The 22,153-nt window shown below is 46.2% G+C and overlaps 1 protein-coding gene across 1 annotated transcript; it reads right to left on the reverse strand.

Annotated features, from left to right (window-relative positions):
- Positions 1-5,211: 5,211 nt before the first annotated feature.
- On the reverse strand, positions 5,212-21,276 carry LOC144949208 (cotranscriptional regulator ARB2A homolog). The gene is made up of 12 exons (XM_078879096.1): positions 21,269-21,276; positions 18,791-18,858; positions 16,853-16,918; positions 15,841-15,938; positions 15,070-15,135; positions 14,134-14,325; positions 13,148-13,243; positions 10,026-10,106; positions 9,296-9,415; positions 7,962-8,069; positions 7,389-7,467; positions 5,212-5,453 (listed from the first exon to the last, which is right to left on the reverse strand). Exons 1-12 carry the CDS (start codon positions 21,274-21,276, stop codon positions 5,284-5,286), a joined length of 1,152 nt encoding a protein of 383 aa, XP_078735222.1. The 3' UTR covers positions 5,212-5,283.
- Between the last annotated feature and the right edge of the window lie 877 nt (positions 21,277-22,153).

Genomic DNA, 22,153 nt, shown 5'->3' on the forward strand with positions numbered 1-22,153 from the left:
CACCCCAAGCTTGGAGCGTATATTTAAGCTGGGTTAGAGGGGGGGGAGGTGGGAAGAAGAGCGCCTAAACAAAATAATTTGCATATCAAGAGGAATTCAGCATATGGAAAATGCGTAGGAGGTGGGCGGGGGGGGGTTCCAAATCAATACTATGCCCGTGCATTATGCAGGATTAGCAGCATCAAAGGGGGGGGGGGGGAAGGGGGGGAGCATTAACAAAGGAAAGGAATGTTAATAGTATGTAGCTGTAGTTACTAAACAACCACGTAAAAAACTACAGTATAAACTGCATGACAAACTAAAGTATAAACTACATAGCATCATCAGTAAACTTACTATACTCTACAATAAGCTGAGTTACTAACAGTAAGTAATACATGAAATATTCTACGTTGTAAAAAATTATATAATATGCTTCCATCTAAACTTTATTCTCTTACATCACACGCGTCTATACCGTACTATATACTTCCATAGGCAAAACCAACATTAAATTACATACTGTATTGCTATAAACCACCCTATACCTTATACATTTTTAATATAACACTATGTATTATTCTACCCACTCTAATGTGTATCAAAATGGTTTATTACGTCCTTCCAGTGATTGCTAAGCCAGAATCCATCTTCTCGGTTAAAATTGTCTCTGTGTTTGTAAATGTGGATCGCCTCATGTACGAATCTCTCATGATAGCCAGATGGCTTGCAGAGAACCTCTGTCTTGGAGAAGTCAATGTCATGTGAGCCCACTGAGTTGTAACAGTGATCTGCCACGGCTGAGGTGTTTGTCCTACAGTGTTTCAGGTCAGCTTTATGTTCACGGATGCGGTCCGAGACATGTCGTTTGGTTTCCCCAATGTAACTGCTACCACAGAGGCAACTTAGTTTGTAGACACCAGGGTACTGTATGTCTGGAACCACATCTTTTACAGACGGTACCAGATCACGGATTTTATGTACTGTGTTGAATCGGACCTGGATCTTGTGTTTAATCAGGATTTTGGAGATCTTTTTTGTGACCCCAGCAATGTAGGGTAAGGTGATGGTCTTGAAAGGCTCCTCAACAGGATCTTTCTTGGTGGTTGGAGTGATGGCTTTGCGGATTGTGTAGTCGGAGTAACCATTAGCCTTAAGAGCTTGGCGTACGTGTTTGAGTTCACACCTAGACACATACCAGTTAATGATATAATTGCTCGAGTAGATGTAGCTCTCAAGGGCTTGAGTCACATCGCTGCAGACGTAGCAAGATCGGAAATCTCTGTAACCCTCAAAAACGCTAAGATGCCAGCTAGCAACATCAGCAAAGATGAGCGTTTTGAATTAGCTCAATTAAAAAAGAGGGATGACATTGTCATCCTCTCAGCCGACAAAGGCAATGCCACTGTCATCATGGACAAAATAGAATACAACAACAAAATTCAAGAACTACTCACCGATGGCAGCTATACAAAAATAAAAAGAGACCCCACCAACAGCCTCGTCTCCAAAACCAACAACATCATTTCTGCTTCAACCGCATTAATTGATCAGACCAAACAGTTCTCGTTGAAACCTTCTGCAGCCAGGCCACCAAGATTGTACGGCTTGCCAAAGATACATAAAGAAGATACACCTCTTCGTCCCATTGTCTCTACTATCAACTCCCCGACTTACAAACTGGCTCGTTTTTTGTCCGAAATCCTACGGCCTTTCACTGGAAAAACCACCTCTGCAGTACTAAACTCTACTGACCTGGTATCAACAATCAAGGGGATTGCCCTGTCCCCAGACGACCTGCTTGTCAGTTTTGATGTGGTTTCCTTGTTCACCAAGGTGCCTGTGCCTGACACCATCGCAATCATTGAAGACTTGGTTCATCAAGGACTGAATGCTGGGGTACCCCCCCTGGTGAGACACTGCTTAACCAATACATACTTCACCTGGAATGGAACCTTCTACAAGCAAATTGAGGGCACCCCAATGGGCTCCCCCTTATCTCCGGTTGTAGCCAACATCTTCATGGAGAAATTTGAGACGGACGCCATCCAGACTGCGACTCTACGCCCGACCTTATGGAAGAGGTACGTAGACGACACTTTTGTCATCTGGCCACATGGCCGGCCTGCTCTAGACCAATTTCTCGACCATATCAATTCCATACACCCAGCCATCAGATTCACCATGGAAGTCGAAAATGATGGCAAGCTACCCTTTTTGGATGTCCTAATCAAAAGGAGACCTGATGGTTCAATGAGCCACTCTGTCTACAGGAAAGCCACCCACACGGATGCTTATCTAAAACCGGATTCCCACCACCATCCATCCCAGAAGAATTCTCTCATCAAGACTCTATATCATAGAGCCCAATGCATCTCCGACCATGAACACATTTCCAGTGAACTCAAACACGTACGCCAAGCTCTTAAGGCTAATGGTTACTCCGACTACACAATCCGCAAAGCCATCACTCCAACCACCAAGAAAGATCCTGTTGAGGAGCCTTTCAAGACCATCACCTTACCCTACATTGCTGGGGTCACAAAAAAGATCTCCAAAATCCTGATTAAACACAAGATCCAGGTCCGATTCAACACAGTACATAAAATCCGTGATCTGGTACCGTCTGTAAAAGATGTGGTTCCAGACATACAGTACCCTGGTGTCTACAAACTAAGTTGCCTCTGTGGTAGCAGTTACATTGGGGAAACCAAACGACATGTCTCGGACCGCATCCGTGAACATAAAGCTGACCTGAAACACTGTAGGACAAACACCTCAGCCGTGGCAGATCACTGTTACAACTCAGTGGGCTCACATGACATTGACTTCTCCAAGACAGAGGTTCTCTGCAAGCCATCTGGCTATCATGAGAGATTCGTACATGAGGCGATCCACATTTACAAACACAGAGACAATTTTAACCGAGAAGATGGATTCTGGCTTAGCAATCACTGGAAGGACGTAATAAACCATTTTGATACACATTAGGGTGGGTAGAATAATACATAGTGTTATATTAAAAATGTATAAGGTATAGGGTGGTTTATAGCAATACAGTATGTAATTTAATGTTGGTTTTGCCTATGGAAGTATATAGTACGGTATAGACGCGTGTGATGTAAGAGAATAAAGTTTAGATGGAAGCATATTATATAATTTTTTACAACGTAGAATATTTCATGTATTACTTACTGTTAGTAACTCAGCTTATTGTAGAGTATAGTAAGTTTACTGATGATGCTATGTAGTTTATACTTTAGTTTGTCATGCAGTTTATACTGTAGTTTTTTACGTGGTTGTTTAGTAACTACAGCTACATACTATTAACATTCCTTTCCTTTGTTAATGCTCCCCCCCTTCCCCCCCCCCCCTTTGATGCTGCTAATCCTGCATAATGCACGGGCATAGTATTGATTTGGAACCCCCCCCCGCCCACCTCCTACGCATTTTCCATATGCTGAATTCCTCTTGATATGCAAATTATTTTGTTTAGGCGCTCTTCTTCCCACCTCCCCCCCCTCTAACCCAGCTTAAATATACGCTCCAAGCTTGGGGTGTTTCATTCTTCGCCTGAGGATGGCTGCTTGCGTTGTGGCCGAAACGTCGTGAGAATTGTTTTATTATGTTTTATTTTTATTATTTTATTACTTCCCTTCTACGTGACTTTACCGAAAGAACCAAGAAGATGTTTTACAAATGTTATGTCGAGCGATATCCGCCGATTGAAAACCGTATTCGTTATGCACTTTGGAATGGTGATGATTAAATGTATGTTCACGAATTCACCGGACGATGCCCTTTCTTGCCTCTACAATAATTCTAATTCTGATCCACCTTCAATATTTTCACTTCATAATAGGGTCGTTAAACAATTATCATATAGCGCGTGATGCCCAAGTGCCAAGGGAGTCCTTGAATAACACGTGTTTATGCTCGCTGGACACGGCCTTTATTAGAAGGTGGGAAATAATTGCAATGCCGAGTGTGAGGATTAGAGCAATACAAAGGTTGTATCCTAAAATATAATAAAATACGGTTTGGAATAAAGGATGGTGGAGAGGCGTAAGTCTTCCCGATGATGACATATCTAGGAAAATGAATTGAGAATGCATAGGATGATCATGACGAGGGCATATGTGGTGATAGCCATTCATCAGATAATATTTACGAATGAATAGTTTAATGTTGATGGGTACAAATGCATAGGCCGTTAGAGCGGCGAGTGAGCGAACTATGTCTAAACTAAAACATATTTTACCAGGTAAGGCCAACTGAGCTATATTACTCTTTTTCAGAAGCGACCTGGCCACTAATGATAGCTTTCACGAAGTGGCTAATCACGTGTAAATGTATAGCAGGCAAATACTTGAAACGCACGTTTCCCTAAATGTGGAGGGAAAACCAGAGAAAAATCCACGCGACCACGGGGAGAGAGACACGCAAACTCCATATATACAACAGGCAACGGGGTCGGGATGGAACCCACGACGTCATACTCTTAGGTTTTTTCTGTACAGTCACGTGGGTAAAAAAATAAAATTAAAATTAATAAAAGTATTAATAGAAATAAAATTAAATAATTAACCTATTATTGCTTTTATTAATTTTTTTTTACCTACGTGACTTTACCGAAAAAACCTAAGCGTATGAATCCTTGCAGTCACGAAAGCTTCAAATCTAGAACCCACGACGTCCTGTATACCAGGCGAGGGAGTGAACATCTCGCCACCCTTGTAACAAATAGATGGCCTCAACCCCAAGGCCCAAGTACAAAAGACCATAATGTTACATGTATATCTAAGAATGTTAGATGTATTTTCTTTTCTTAACTTCAAAAGGTAAAGGTGCAGCTCAGAATTATACTTGTTCGTGGCTTATGTGTAGATTTATAGCGGCAGCCAAATACGCGAAACGCGTGATGTTGATTCAGAATGCGGAGGGGGAAACCCGAGGACCCAGAGAAAAAATCCGTCGGGAGAGAGAGAGAGAGACACACACACCAACTTTAAATATACAGCAGGCGTTAGGGTCGAGATCGAACCCATACCAGGAGAGGTGGACGCGTGTTGATTCTAAATGTGGAGGGGAAAACCGGAGAGACCCGGACATCTCGCGACAACATCACATCCTCATTCCCCACCTCCTCGTACTCCGCGCCTTCCGTTGCTCCCCCCAACCAACCCCACTCCCAGCGCCGTTCTCATCAGCCAGGTTAGTCACCATCAAATTGTCGCTGCTGCATCGTCTTCCTCACCCTGATCATCAGGAGCCCTCTCCGTTATGCGTTCTTCGTTGATTCCATCATCTACGAGTCGTTCCAACGTCGTCGTCGTCGTCATCACCACCGCCTGCCACATTGGCAGTCGGACCGTCGCCACCTTTCCTCGCCCCTCCATCCCCCGCTATCCTCTTCAAGTACTCAAAGATGGGATCGATGGCAGTACAAGGAGCCCTTTCGTGAAACGGTGTTCCTGTGGTAATTGGAAGAAATGTTGAGTTGGAAGTTAGGATCAAGTGCAGTGGCATTTTGGTTGAGTGGTTCACGATGGCCACATCAGAGCCGTCTCTGGGCTGGCTCTGATGAGATACTTGGGTTCAAAACCTGGGCCTGTGTCTCTCTCTCAAAGGGTTAAAAAAATTAACCCGTAAAAAACAAAGTTTTTCACTATAAATCCTTTATATGCGTGGCGGCTAGAGTCCTCTCGTCCTCTGGCTTGAGATGGCTGCCACCTATGGGTCAGATGATTGTCTGCCAGCATTAAGCAATTGGTAATTAAATATTTAAAAACATTTTCCTAAAAAGTGTTAAATTTTGGAAAAAAAATTTCACGAAAATTAATTGTCACGCACAACGAGTCTGTGTGGAAAACGTCAGCTCGATTGGATCACGGGAAGTGGGTTAAAAAACGACCGAAAGATTTGCACGGTCATAAGCAAGCAAGCAAGCACGCAAGCACGCAAGCACGTAAGCAAGCAAGTGAACTTAATATAAAGGATTTAACAAGTAAACCCGTAAAAACAAAGTTTTTCACTATAAATCCTTTATATGCGTGGCGGCTAGAGTCTTCTCGTCCTCTGGCTTGAGATGGCTGCCACCTATGGGTCAGATGATTGTCTGCCAGTATTAAGCAATTGGTAATAAAATATTTAATTTGTTTTCCCTAAACAGTGTAAAATTTTGGGAATTTTTTTTCACGAACATTAATTGTCTCGCACAACGAGTCTGTGTGGAAAATGTCAGCTCGATTGGATCACGGGAAGTGGGTTAAAAAACGACCGAAAGATTTGCACGGTCGTAAGCAATCAAGCAAGCACGCAAGCACGCAAGCACGCAAGCAAGCAAGCAAGCGAACTTAATATAAAGGATTTAAAAGACTCAAATTCATTAAAGCAGGTGTAGTGAATTGATGGCTTAAACTCGCAATTGAGTGCACAAAAATAAAGCACTTAAATAAAAGTAAAGATTCCACTTTAGCCAAGTCCAAGTGTGAGTGTGTTCAAATTAAAAATATTGATTGACATCAACTCGGTACACTCGAGATCCCAGACCACGTAGGAGTGGGTGACTAGAATTGCCAATCATCGACCTTTTTTTTTTAAATCTGTGTGTCTTACCTGCTTTGACGTGGATAAGAAACGTGGACATTGACAAACGGGGAACAGAAATGTGAAAAGTGTGCAAAAGAAGCGCGGTAGAATTGCACGCTTGAAATTACATTCAGGGACGGAAAAAATTAACCCGTAAAAACAAAGTTTTGCACTATAAATCCTTTATATGCGTGGCATCGGTTTTATTTATTATTCATTTCTGTTTTTCTTGAGTAAGAGTTTCATTTTTATCACATTTGTATTTTAAATTAATTATGAAAAAAATGTTTTCCTAAAAAGTGGAAAATTTTGGAAAAACATTTTTACGAAAATATATTGTCACGCACAACGAGTCTGTGTGCAAAATGTCAGCTCGATTGGATCACGGGAAGTGGGTTAAAAAACGACCGAAAGATTTGCACGGTCGTAAGCGTGCAAGCAAGTGAACTTAATATAAAGGATTTAAAAAAAGGTTTTTGCCGGGCGTTGGCAGAATCGGTCATTGGCATGGACTGACCAGTGGTAGAGAGCAGCGATGGCATCGCAGCCAAAGGAGGGAACATGCCAGAGAGGATGTTGGCCGATGAAAGTAGCTCGTGTGGTGCTGCAAGATTTATTGTTGTGTGACAGAGCCATGGGAGAGATGCCGACAGCGTAGATAAGCCATCATCCAGCAGTGGCTGGATCATGGTGATGGGTGATAATCACTTCGGATCTGAGCTGTCAGCTCAAGTGTTTCAGGCATGGCCATTATTAAACCACTGAGAAACTCGTCAATGTTATGATTCCACAAGTAGATATGTGTGTTCATTACTCACCGGCAGAGCGTAAGGAACTGTCGTCTCCACGAATTCTGGCGTCCAGTTCCTTTGAACTTCTAACCCAGTGAACACTAAACTGTTGAAATATAAATCGCATGTTAATCCGTGTAAGGACAAAGTTCCCCCGTGTAGCCTGTAACAGACTGTTGGGGCAAGTGCTGTTAGCGAGCAGCACCTATGAAGTCCGGCACAGCACACGAGGGGGTGGGTGGCCAGCACGACGCCCGACCGCGTTTGTCTCCCCAGTGGCGATGTTTACACATCAAACCAGGTTCTCATTTGAGCCGCCTCTGTCACCCTTGTGGCGATGTTTACACACCGCATCAGGTGCTCAGTTGAGGCTGAGTCAACCTAGGGGAGGCCCAGCACCAGTTCAGGCCACGAGCGAGAATCGAACTCGGGCTGCCGGACACGCGGCGCTGCGCGCTCACCGCTCCACCACCGCTCCCCCATGCAGGTCCACGTATACACACACGCACTTCCCACATATAAAAACGCAGCAAACACTCGTTAATTGAACACAGGACTGGCAGTGGAATGTTCTTAGGCGGTGAAGAGTGCCGTTCTCACCGTTTTGAACCAGCGCACGACATTTTGATTGCTCGGATGCAACCTATGGACGGAGTCTGCAAAGGCCACAGCTGATAACCTTTTCAGAACATCTGGGCGATTGTTGACCTGTTGCCCACACACACACACAACACACGTGTTATCACACACACACACACGTGTTATTACACACACACACGTACATGTACAACTCTTCTGTCAATCCACCACTGCATAAGGGCCTCCTCATCTCGTGCGGGTCGTTGGCGTTGTTTGACCATACTTCACCAGGCTGGTCAGTGCGGGTTGTGAATGTGCGAAGCACAGAAGGTGGATGCATAGAAGTAGGGTACAACATATGTATATTGCTGCGCTGCCGACTGCTGACCGCCACGTTACCCCGCAGCCGCCTATGACACCTGTTATGCACCGTGGTCACCCATCCAATGGCAATCCAGGCTAAAGCCTGCTTAGCTTGCTGAATCCGATGAGCCGTGAAGCTCTTTTTCACGGATGTCCAGTCGGGGCGGGTCAGCGAGTTACATCATCAAACGAGAGAGAAGGCGATGTGAGTGCTCGCGAAAAGGCAAGCAAGTCGCTGTGACCGCAGCAGAAGGATTCCCCCACGACTCCGGTTGTCCGCCTGATGATGCTGGTTGTAATTATTGGCGAAACATCACGGCACTCGAATCGTAAATGTTGCAGTGGGTTTACTCTCCAACACACAACCGGTGCGCTGAACTAGTAACGAATTGGCATCTGTTGTTTACGTGGCAAACCTCACCAATTGGCTGTGTCGGGTGGTGGCGGGTTTAACGACACGCTTATATTCTATTCTTGGTTCTTTCGGTAAAGTCAAGTAGAAGGGAAATAATAAAATTAAAAAAATATAAAACAATACAATTCTCACGATGTTTCGACTGCAACACAAGCAATCATCATCAGGTGTGAAATCCACAGCAAGAACATTTGAAAAAAGTGGCGTTTTTTTTCTTAATGTCAGCACCACGGACAGTGATCTAAACCCAAAAAAACTGCTATTATGGAAGTCGCTATGAATCAATAAAGATATAAAGTATCGAAGTACAAAGTGCATACAACATTCCTGCCGATTTCGTCAACACCAAATGCAAGCTCGGTAGAGGCAGCAAAACAAGCCGGTGGCTAAGCTGTCAGGGCAAACGTTTGCATATTCTTGCCGTGGGCTTGTTTCTTCCACGTGTTAGACATTGTACCACTACCAACGATACTCACCTGACGGAGCAAAAGCGTTAACAAGAAACCAGGAGCTTTTGCAAAAAGTTGATCGAGCGTCCGAACGCGAGCGAAAGACGGGAGCATCGAATTCGCCTCACCAGGTTCACAACGGCCGCGCCTCCGTAGCTAAAAGCCATCACGAATATTTTGCTTGCTACGGACTTGGTCACGAAGTGCTTCCACACGTACTCCAGATGCTCCTCCGGGGTTTCGTTGCCCTGGGAGGGGAGACTACGGGATCAGAACGCGTCTCCGGAAAACCTCAATTGCCACTGAATTTCCGCGCCGGGTTTGTGCAACTTTGACATCAATGTCAAAAGCGTCTCGCTGCTCAGTAAAACAAACAAAAAGATGAATTTCGATGTAAAGCTTTCGTGACTGCAGGGATTCATCTTCTTGGTTCTTTCGGTAAAGTCACGTAGAATGGAAATAATAAGATAATAAAAATAAAACATAAAATAATTCTCACGACGTTTTGGCCACAACGCAAGCAGCCGTCCTCAGGTGGAGAACAGGTCTGTCGAGAAGACAGAGTCGTGAGAATTATTTTATTGGTTAATTTTTTTTATTTTATTATTTCCATTCTACGTGACTTTACCGAAAGAACCAAGAAGAAAAAAACGATGATTGAAATTATTCTTTGGAGATAAAGATGATTATTACACGCGAATAATGATTTCGCTGATAACGATTATGATGGAGGAAATAATTTAGTCAATCTGACAAAGATGATTATGACAATGACGACTGAGATGACAATGCTGCTGCTACTGATGAAGATAACAATCATGATGATGATGCAATGACTTTGTGCTCATTGCCTCTCACCTTGACGGCGCGATATTTCCAATTCCACCATGACCATCCGCTCCCCGAAGCGCTGGTGTCCGTGGATTTGGACTGCGGACGCTGACATCGTGGACAACGCAACGACAAGAATCGGCGCCGGGATCATGGAGATTCATCATCAGCATCGTCGTCATCGTCACGATCCATGGGCAGATAGGCCGCAGGTCTTCGCTGCACATTTAGTCATTGCGTTTCCATTTTCCTCTTTCTTGTGCCAACGTGCTCAAGTGGTGGACACGCTTAATAATAGGGGTTTCCCCCCTTTTTTCTGGCAACAAAACTTAAACCTTTTTACAAGGATTCATGTCTGCATTAACCACAATACAAAAAACACACTATGATAATATATGCATTGTCCTTGAAACTGATTGGTCTGCACCAAGGGACGGCTTTCTTTTGAGCCTCGACTCAATTGATGCTAGACCAGAGGACGCCAAAAGGCGTACCTGTTTCGCTGTACTACCGTTCATTATTTAAATTTCTGACAATGCACTATCAAAGTAATGAGGGCTCGGGGTGAGCATCTACATCATTAGACCTCCTTTTCCAGTACCAAAATATAATACAGGTAGTCCCCGACTTACGATGCAGAGGCGTTACGACGACCCCATCATCGTAAGTCGAAAATATCGTAAGTCGAAAATGGCCTAGCCTGCCCAGGAGTCTTAAAGAATGGTGATAATTTAGCAAAACAGAGCAATTTACAGTACCGTACTGTATAAACTATATGCGTACAGTACATCCCGGCAGCGTCCCAACATACAGTATCGTACCTCGTACGCTGCTGCGTTTGCCTGCCACGCGAAACGTTAAATATTTTACAATTTTGTCGTATCGCTATCGCCATCGTAAGATCGAAATATCGTAAGTCGGACCATCGTAAGTCGGGGACTACCTGTAATAGGGTTTCCCCCTTTTTTCTGGCAACAAAACACACATCTTTCTGGCGCCAATCTCTCGCGTCGTCATCAAGCCATTCTCTGTGAGGCCTTCCTCTCTTTAGGCCCGAACAACAACACTTTGAATTTCCCTGTTGCTCATAAATGTTGTGGTTTCACGCTTCAACACACCGGTGGGCTAAAGCAGTGAACTGTTTGTCTTTTGTCAACGTGACACTTTTTTTACTGATTGGCCGTGTCGGGTGGTGGAGGGTTACGACACATTTATAAATAACGCGATCTAAACCCAAAAACGTTGATTATGAATAATATTGGTCGTGAAAGCCTACGTGTTCCCTGTTGCTGTCCACCCGACATATGTGTCCAAGTAGTGCAAGATGCCTTCTCATCACTGCCAGGGAGATTGCGTAACATCAACTCCGTCTCTCAGTTACGATTCGAGAGGCAAAGGCCCAGAGGTCATTGCGGGTGACACCACAGCTCGCCATCGCTTCCTTTCCTCCTGCCCGATCCCTCTACTGGTGGACAGCTGACACCCGACTTCCAGCAGCTGGTGATGTGGTGGTGGTGGTGCTGTGGTGGTGGTAATGTTTGTGGTGGTGATAAATGGTTGTGGGAGTTAAAGACAAAGATCCCCCGTATAGCCGTGTCTTTGGAAGTTATAGGCAGACCTCGTTTAGCGCTCAAGATGCGTTCCTGGCGAAGTGAGCGCTAATCGAATCAGCACTAAAAGGGGTCACTATACCATTGTGTATGTGGGGATGCGTTCCTGACAGCGTGATTTCCTTCGTATGAGCAATAAATGAGGGCTTCAGTGGGTTATCGGTAATAGCGCTAATAATAATACAGTTGGTAAACATATATTTCGTAAGTATCAATAATTATTTATTCAAATTACACCAGAAAGTATGATGTACTTTAATTGCGAGTGCATTCTACTGCTGCGCTGCCAGACAGATAACGTCTCCAGGACCTCATCCGCGATCTTAGTGATGCCCTCGGTCTACATTTCTGCGGTGAGGTGTCTTGAAGTTGGCACCAACCTGGTCTGGCGACTTCTCGCCTGGCTAACTAATCGTTTTTATTTATTTAAAATTGTTTAATCGTGAATACAAAGCGCAATTACACTGGTCAACACACTTTTTCTGGCATAAGGTATTCCAACGGTTTTATGGTAATTTTGGGGTGTTGATTCCAAAGCTGGCATCAGTTTCTGTCTATCACATCAGGTTTTTGAGATATCAAATATTGCATTTTCAATAAAAAAATGTTTTTTTAAATAAATGTGTATATCTACATAAAATTATATTATCAACACACTATCCTAAAAATACAGCACCACATTTTAACACTAAAGCAGTCACTGACTCGCAACAACTTGCAATCATAAGTGACAGAGTTAATTTCGAGTAAAATCAATGAAAATGGGGTATGCCGATATCATAAAAATGAGATGTGATAGAGCAAATCTGAGATCAGATTTGGAATCAGCACCCTGAAATTAGTCTAAAACAGCTGAAAAAGTCCAGGCCAGAAAAACATGTGTTTTTTGTTGTTGTTGACCAGTGTGATCGAATCGTTTGATTGGCTCAGAGCCGTGCGTCGCTCCCGCTGGCTGAGCGAACGATGGTGGCGGGGTCACGTGACCTCGGCCACAGCTGCTGCGCTTTCTCACTCGTGAGCGCAAAGCGAGGTGTGCCTGCGTAGTGCTATGGCAGCGGTAGTTGTGAATTGTGGTGGTGGTGTTTGTCTCGACTCAGCCTCAAATGAGTACCTGGTGCGGTGCGTAAAATATCCTATGCCGTGCCGGCCTTCAGAAGTGCCCGCTAACAGCACTTGCCCAATCAGTCTGTCCAGGCTATACGGGGGATATTTGTTGTTTGTCTTGGACGTGGTAGTTGTATTAGTGGTTGTGGTGATGGTCGGAGTCAAGTTAGATGTACGTTGAACTTCTTTCGCACCGTACATTTGCCAACTGTGCTCATCGGAGACGCGGTCGGGGTGAATGAGGTGACATTAATAGCGGCGGTGGTGGTAATTATGGTGATTTGTGGTGGCTGTAAAGTACAAAAGTAATGATAATTAAGTCAAACTCAGTGTCGTCTCTCTGCCGTAGCGAGCGGCAGCGGCGTGCGGGTGACACTCCGTGAGGTTCCAGGTTCGTGAGCATCGCCCGTTGGCTCCAGGTCACACAACCCACACCTTCTTGGAGGCCTCCATGCGCTTTCTCTGCCGCTTCAGTCTCTCTCCGTCAATGCGGTTGTCGTTGGGGTTCAGAACCACGACACCGTACCCTTCCTGCGGAGAGGCGAGTCAAGTCGTCGCGCTATGTTACGGACCATCTTGACATCCTCCGTCTTCGCGATTGAATTCCTCCATCATACCCTGGGACATACTCTTTGGTTCTTTCGGTAAAGTCACGTAATAATAGAATACTTTACTCCCTTGACTCACAGTCGCTCTCTCGTTTTGAGCACAAATGCACTCAAAGGCCTGCATGCGTCTGAGAGCCGGACCTTGAAACAGTAACTAAGAAAAGAGGCTTCTGGCTGATGAAGGCGCTAGGAATTTCGTCGCAGCAACTTGCAAGTTCCGAATAGAATGTGGCAGGAAGGTGTAGTAGATACAGTCAGGAAGAGGAGGTTGTGAAGGGTGGGACGGTGCTTGGGGGGTTGAGGAGGGCAGGTTACCGAGACAGGCATTGGAGTTCTGGCCGCGGTTTCAGCCTTACCACCTCTACATAACAAAAGGCTCAGTCCCATTTCACCTTTACATCAGCCTCACCTTAACAACTCTTTTCAACCAGTCTACACAACAAAGGCTCATTCCTAACAGCGTGCTTCAGCCGCACCGAACCTCACAATAATAATATCCAGGGCCTACCTTGGCTCCTCCCACCCTCAACCAGTATATATACAAGGACTGTTTTCTTGGAATTTCTCTTACTTGATACAGCTATCGTGCTGTGACGGTTCCACCTGAAGACGGAGGCTTGTGTTGCCTCCGAAACGTCGTGATTTTTATTTTATTTTACTTTTATTAATTTTAATTTTTTACCTACGTGACTTTACTGAAAAAAACCTAAGAATATGAGGGATTGGAGTGGCACCCCCTGTGGATGGTGACCCAACAATTATCTGGTAATCATAATCGCGGCTTAAGAGCCGTGAGGTCCCAGCTCCAGTTACCTCCATGGCTCGCTTGATGTAGGGGATCTGAGTGCCGGAGTCGAGGCAGTCGTTGATGATGAGTCTCCGAGCCCACTGGCCGGCCCGCACCACTCCGCTCCCCTGAACGAGCAGCAGCAGCCTCTCCTTCTGCAGCGCCCCGGGGCTCATGAAGATGAAGCTGAAGGGTTCATTCCTTTTGATGGCTTCGACCTGCAAACCCCGAGCACCCGCCGGAGAAATGTCCGTCTGTTGTTTGTATACGCCAATAGAAACTAGCCTGTCTCTCTAATTGTCTAGAGACCCCCATCAGAGACCAGCCTGTTGGGCTATTGTCCAGGACTGGTCGAACGACTCGACAGCAATTTAACAATGAATCAGAACCAACAATATTTATACTGGTAGGAACCTCCTGGCTACACCAGCCCACAGGGAATTATTGTGTCCGTCGTGCAGGGAGGGGCTGGGTGGGGAGGGGAGGGTGGGGCTGGGTGGGGAGAGGAGGGTGGGGAGGGGCTGGGTGGGGAGGGTGGGGCTGGGTGGGGAGGGGAGGGTGGGGAGGGGCTGGGTGGGGAGGGGCTGGGTGGGGAGGGTGGGGAGGGGCTGGGTGGGGAGGGTGGGGCTGGGTGGGGGGTGGGAAGGGTGGGGCTGGGTGAGGAGGGGCTGGTCACCCCGTGGTGCCCTTATAAAACTAAACGTTTAACCTACTCACGCCGGCTTGTGCCCGCCCTCACAGTCGGGCATATTTGTGGAATACACCACGCCGCCGTTGACCCTGGCCATTGACCGAGCAACCCAACGTTCCTACCAGCTCCCTCCGCAGGAATGAGTTTCATACTGGAGGATTCCGATAAGCTATGAAGGTCTTTTTCACGGATGTCCAATGAAGCAGAAGATACAGTGGTACATTACGCATCAATGTAGAGGATACATAAACTGTGTATGTTTTACACTCACAGGAACGTAATGCTTTTCCAGTCCATATTTCTTCACCAGAAGTTCGTACACGTACTCGGTTATGACCTAGAAATTGACAGAAGACAACATCACAAGATTGTTGGCATTTCCCGCTGGCCATCTTCCGTGTCAATCTGTGAGGAAAGCTTCTCTCGCCCCTCCACTCCTTCCCATCCCTCCCCTACCCTTTTGTGATCCCTAAATATCTCTCTATCACTGTCACTCATTGCCCGACCCTTGTGTGCCTCTGTTAACTACATCATTCCATTGCCACCGTTTTGTCAGTTATGTTAAACTTCAACTTTTTATTTTACCAGGTAAGGCCCACTGAGCTATGTAGCTCTTTTTCAGAACAAACCTGGCCACAAATGATAGCTCAACGAAGTGGCTCATCACGTGGAAATATATATCAGCCAAATACTCTAAACGCATGTTTCTAAATGTGGAGGGAAAACCCGTCGGACGCGGAGAAAAATCCACGCGACCAGGGGGAGAACACACACAAACCCCAAATATACAGACACCAGAGTCGGGATCGAACCCACGACCTCCTGCATACCAGGCGAGGTAGTTAACATCTCGCTTTTACTGAAGGCGTGCTATAAATATAAATTAGACTTCGTGGCAGTCTAGTTGGGCTGGCATCACTAACCGGACTCTAGATTGCGGGTGACAAAAATCCATAAATGAATTGCAGGATCTCGGCGGTGCTGGGTCATTTATTTGTTTTTGTAAAATCGGTGAAGATTCCATCCCCCAGCGGTGCCTTACCTCTCCCAGTGCCTCGTAACGCCGCTGGTCACGACTCCCACTGCCATAAAAGTCGTACTTAAAGCGTGACCCATCCCGAGTGCTTCTGAGCTTCCCTTCTAGAGACAAAGACAAAGAACACCCGTGGGGCCTCAGCAGACTGTAGGAGCAAGTGCTGTTAGCGAGCACTGATTAAGGCTGGCACGGCACACGAAGGGGTGGGTGGCCAGCACCAGGCCCGGCCGCCGTTGTCTCCATAGTGGAGATGTTTACACATCCGCATCAGGTACTCATTTTAGGCTGAGTCGACCTAGGGAAAATCCAGGACCTGATCAGATAATCGTCACTGTTGTTCGTGGCGCCGGGTTCGAAGCGCAGAGCACTAACCACTGCACTACCCCATGGGACCTCCTTTGCCAGGACCAAAATATGAGAATAGGTGTTTTCCTTTTTTCTGGCAACAAAACAGGTGTTGAGATGTTCAAACACCAAACTGAAACCTTTTACAAGGAATCATGTCTGCATTAACCACAATACGTGTGGTCAGAATGCAAACAAAAAAACATACTCTGATAATAAATGCATTGTCTTTGAAACTGATTGGTCCACACCAGAGACAGCTTTCTTTGGAGCCTAGTCTCAAACGGTGTTAGACCAGAGGACGCCAAAATGCTTACCTGTTTCGCTGTACTACCGTTCACTATTTCAATTGCTGATATAATAAGGAGGGGAGCTGACTTAATTGTTTTCATGGTAGAGTTTTTAAAATAATAAAAAAACAATAAAATAGTGTTTTCTTTTATTGTTTCCCTTCTGCGTGACTTTACCGAAAGAACAAAGAATATGAATCCCTGCAGTCACGAAAGCTTTAAATCAAAATATATTAACCATGTTCGGGAATCAAAGTCCGGTGGCTGGGTCCGTAGTGGAGTGTGCTACCCACTACGCCACCATTCCCCTAATAGCAAACGCGTTTCATGTATTTTACGTAAGATGCATAACACACGTAATGAACGTAACGCAGTTATATTACCTGTGTTGAACTCGTATCCAAATTCCGCTGTCGTCCGATAATTCGCGAACTCATCCTCCGCCGAGTCTGGAGAGCGGGAGTCATCACAACACACAGAAACGACAGCAGTTTTCAAGGGGGGAAGATTTTAAAAAAAGACTCTACCGTGAAGGCTGAACATTCACGGCCAATACGTACGGTGCGAAAGAAACTCAACATACGTCAGAGGGTGCAACCGGGTGCCCGATACCCGTACCCTACCCGATACCCGGCTACCCGTACCCGGCCGGGTACAGGTACCCGTTTGCGACCCTGGTGCGGCCGGGTACGGGTACGGGTAAGGAATCAAAACCCGTTTCCGACCTCGGACATACGTAGAAAAACAAACACGAGCTATACAAGTCACGTACAAGTTCTCTAAACGAAGCAAAGTATTGTTGGAGGGGGGAACAACTTGAAAACATTGTGAATCAATCGACACAGCGCACCTATTGAAGGTGGATCTCGATCAAGAAGTTTTTTGCTCGTGTCCATACAATCAACAACACGTCAGTAATACTTTGTGCGGGGGGAAAAAAACCACTCTGGTTGTTAAATTGCGATTTAAAGCTTTCGTGACTGCAGGGATTCATCTTCTTGGTTCTTTCGGTAAAGTCACGTAGAAGGGAAATAATAAAATAATAAAAATAAAACATAATAAAATACAATTCTCACGACGTTTCGGCCACAACGCAAGCAGCCGTCCTCAGGTGAAGAACAGGGCTGTCGGAAAGACAGCGTCTGAATGAACACCACCAAGCTTGGCAGCGTATATTTAATATACTCTGGTTGTTCTACGGACTGACCCTCGCCATGGGAATGTGGAATATCCCTCCACTTGCTGCAGCCTGCCAGTGAGGCTGAACTCCTGCGAGCAAGAAGGCTCATTGCCACGATGGGTCCGTTACCCAGGAAAGTCTCACCGAGGTGCAAGAAAACATTTTTGCAGGAGGGTCACGTGACATTGAGATGGTTGGGATTGTCCGCGTTGCAAGGCGCTTGTCGGGTTATGGCAGGAAAGTGGAGCGCGCTGCACAAATCCGTCAGCTACCTCTAGATTTGACGCTTTCGTGACTGCAAGGATTCATATTCTTGGCTTTTTTCGGTAAAGTCACGTAGGTGTTACGTAGACTAACCGCCGTATAATTGGTTTTTTACCCTTCTATCTGGCAACAAAACTGACACCTTGTTTTTACAAGGAGTCATGTTGACATAGACCACAATACCTGCAGTCATAATGCAATGTTTTTGTTTGCATTATGACTGCAGGTATTGTGGTCTTATGTACACATGACTCCTTGTAAAAACAAGGTGTCAGTTTTGTTGTCAGATAGAAGGGTAAAAAACCAATTATCATATTTTTACTGGCAAATGAGGTTCCAATGGTGTAGACTAGCCGTAGTTTCAGCCGCATCAACCTTACCATACTAATAAAAAGGGGGCCTGTCCTGGCTCCTCCCCCCTCAACCAGTATATATAAGGGGTCGGATCTCTTGAAATTTCTCATTTACTTGATACAGCAAGCATGCTGTGACGGTTCCACCTGAAGACGGAAGCTTGTGTTGCCTCCGAAACGTCGTGATTTTTTATTTTATTTTAATTTTACTTTTATTAATTTTAATAAAAAAAATTTACCTACGTGACTTTACCGAAAAAACCCAAGAATACGTCAGCTACCTACTTGGTGTACTGCCACCTAACGGCGCCCACTCCGATCGCACACGAAGGTGAAGTCCCTAACACAAATTACAACGCGGGCGAGCCGGCCGTAAACCCACTTTTGCCTGTGACCCCCGCGAAGCAGCCAAATCGCTGACCAACTAAGACTGGGTGAACGAGAGAAACCGGAGGGTGTCCGATGTGCTCCGCGTGGCGTGGAGATGTCGGGCAAAATAAACGAAGATAGGAAAAAGTTCGTACCAAAAAATTGCCGTAAAATGTTTTGAATTCCAGCCATGAAAGTCCTCTCCTCGTCCCTTCTTCTTCCACTGCGAAAAATAAAAGACAAAATATTCCCCGTGGAGACATGACGGACCGTTTTGGGACAAGTGTTGTTAGCGAGCACCTATGAAGGCCGACACGGCTCAGGAGGGTGGTGGGTGGTCAGCACCACGCCCGGCCGCCTTTGTCACCCCAGTGCCGATGTTTACACACGGCACCAGGTGCTCAGTTGAGGCTGAGTCGACCTAGGGGAGGCCCAGTAACGGTTCAGATAATCATCACTGGTGTTGGCCATGAGCCAGGAATAAAACTCGGTTGTACGAGTTTGTAGCGCAGTGCGCTGACTGCAACACTACCGCTCCCCGCTGCGAACTAAACACACACCCACACCAAAGGTCAAACTCAATGTTTACACTCAACAATTTACAGTCGTTCCGTGTTTTTTGTACGTCGAAATCCATCGTTACATTTACCCATCAGTCACTGTTTCGTGCGGTATATTTCTCAAACGGTATTCAATAATTCACGTGTTTAGAATTTCAAAACCAAGTGTCAATGAGTCTCCCGGTTCAAACGAGTTCTGGGCGGTACTCTTCTTCCTGTGTCGGAGGGCCTCGAGCCAACGATGGAAATTCCACATTCCCCGAACAGAAAACATGGCATAACGCGTGTATGCCATGTGCTAGTCCCAATCGACAAACTGCTTGCCCCTATCCACGCTGGTCACTGCTGGCTTATGAAAGCTAGGGAGGGGGGGGCATAAGTGCAGTACAAATTTGGATGTTGCTGTGCTGCCCTCTGTCGCTGACCACCACGTGGGCCCTGCCGCCTATGGCACCTGTTATGCAAGGGTGTTGTTCTCCCCACCCCAGCAAGCAACTATCCAGGCGCAAAACCCCCTGCTTAGCTTGCGAGATCTGGCGATATCGGGTTGCATTCTCGGGTTGCATTCCTGGTGATTGTTGCCGTACAGGCAAGCCGTGGTCCTGGAGGTAAATAAATAATGAAATGCGTACACATACCTGTCAACCCCTTATCAGTGCCCTATCTCATTGCAGACCAATTCAGACCTCATTGGTCACCCCGTGCTCCTTATACATCTCAACGTTCATCCTACGAAGTGCCATCACAAGAGAGAAACACAAAGTAACTAAAATTGTGTTTTGTTTTTGCCTGTATTGAAACGGCATGGACCTTAAAAACAAACTGCCCTGTACAAGAATACAGGGTAAACCGTATGGGTTGACAGGTATGGTAGTGTAGTGTATATCATACATGTCAATCCCTTATCAGTGCCCTACCTTATGACAGATCATCACAAGGGAGAAACACAAACAAATAGAAAACAAAAATCTTGCTCAACAAAAAACTGTTTTAAGTATTAATTTTAATAATTGCTGCCAATGATGCTACTTATCATGCCACACTGTCTGTGATCTTGCATGCTGATACTGTCCCACGATTTTTTTTTTGCCCGTATTGAAACTGTGGACCTGAAAACTCAATTTCCCTGTACAAGAATACGGGGCTAAACCGTCTGGGTCAACACGGCGTGGGCACATTGTAAACAACCCGGCAGTCAGCCTGAACGAACCTGTCAGACAACTACCCTACAGTGGAGCACGTCCGATTTTCGAGCGCCTATTTTCTCCAAATAGTATATCTGGCGATGCTGCTGTTGCTGCTGCTCCGGCACTAGGTATTTTTTTAACCTGACCTCCGGGCGCGGCAAGTTGAATCAATGGGCACGTAAGCACCACCACCACACGCCACCACCCATCACCACCACCACCCTCCACCACGCGCCACCACCACCATCACCCATCACCACCACCACCCTCCGCCACCACCCGCCACCACCACCATCACCACCACCACCATCACCACCACCACCCTCCGCCACCACCCATCACCACCACCACCCGCCACCACCACCACCACCACACGCCACCACCACCCACCACCACCCTCCACCGCCACCACCACAACCACCACCCACCACCACACGCCACCACACGCCACCACCACCCACCACCACCACCACACGCCACCACCCACCACCACCACCCATCATCACACGCCACCACCCACCACCACCACCCATCATCACACGCCACCACCACCACCACAACAGTCGCGGTGGGGTTAAAGTGTTGTGGGTATTTCCCAATTCTGGCCAAATGCCACCCAGAGCAGCGATTAGAGTCAGGTGACACCCGTGCTGTCTGTACCAACAGTTCTGTCGTGCGGTATACACGACAGCACACACACACACATTGTACATGTGCAGCGTAGTGGGACGTCAATCCACTGCTGGATGAGGCAGTTGGCGTTCCCCACGCTGGCATCGCGGGAGTTGTTTTGACCATACTTCACCACCCTGGACACCGCATATGTTAACATACACAAACATCGCGTTACAGACGACTGCCATATAAAGAATTTTGTAAACCGTACCCATACATGTCAGCCTCTTATCAGAACTTACTGGTCACCCCGTGTCCTTTATACATCTCCACGTTCATCCTACAAAGTCCCATCATCACAAGCGAGCAACACAAACAAATAGACAAAAATATGTTTTCTGTGCCCGTATTGAAACGGCTGTACTCCGTATGAACCTGTAAACTCAACTTCCCTGTACAAGAACACGGGGAAAACCGTCTGGCTTGACAGCTACGCGTACCGTGGGAGCTTTAACTTTTATTTTTCAACGACAACAACAACAACATCAACAACAAAATACCCCCCAACACATATTTACCTGTGTAGCGCCAGGTGCGTGTTTCATTAAGAGTCGGCGTAGACTTTGTATCGTTTGCGGAGACAGTTTTAACGAGTGTCGCGTTTCGCGCGAAGCTCTGCACGGGGACGGAGTTTCGTTTCCTGGATCAGAAATAGCTTTGGCGAATGCGTCACAACACAGAAGTAAAAGTTCAACAGCGGTGAGCGTAGAGGCACGTCTCCACGTCAAAGCTCTCAGCCTTGTCGCGACCACCACCACCACCGCCACCACAAGCAGCAGCAAGCAGGTCGACAGAGCTGAACGTGTGGTGGTTTTATTGTTTTTAGAACACCAACTTGAAGACGGGTTGAACATTGTTGGGGGTGTAGGGGGGGGGCATGTTTCACTTTAATTATCCAACTTGTTTCGATTTATAGCTTTGGTGACTGCAGGGATTCATCTTCTTGGTTCTTTCGGTGGGTCTTTCCGACAGACCTGTTCTTCACCTGAGGACGGCTGCTTGCGTTGTGGCCGAAACGTCGTGAGAATTATTTTATTCTGTTTTATTTTTATTATTTTATTATTTCCCTTCTACGTGACTTTACCGAAAGAACCAA

The sequence above is a fragment of the Lampetra fluviatilis genome, chromosome 53 (genome assembly GCF_964198595.1).
Source record: "Lampetra fluviatilis chromosome 53, kcLamFluv1.1, whole genome shotgun sequence".
In the NCBI taxonomy this organism is placed as follows: Eukaryota; Metazoa; Chordata; class Hyperoartia; order Petromyzontiformes; family Petromyzontidae; genus Lampetra; species Lampetra fluviatilis.

Bases quoted from the DNA above. Each gene is read 5' to 3' on its own strand.
- LOC144949208 (XM_078879096.1), bottom strand. The intron at 15,939-16,852 runs GTAATATAACTG...CTTTGTCTCTAG, and splicing joins TGGATACGAGTTCAACACAG to AAGGGAAGCTCAGAAGCACT. The intron at 9,416-10,025 runs GTGAGAGGCAAT...CTCCCCTCCCAG, and splicing joins GGAAATATCGCGCCGTCAAG to GGCAACGAAACCCCGGAGGA.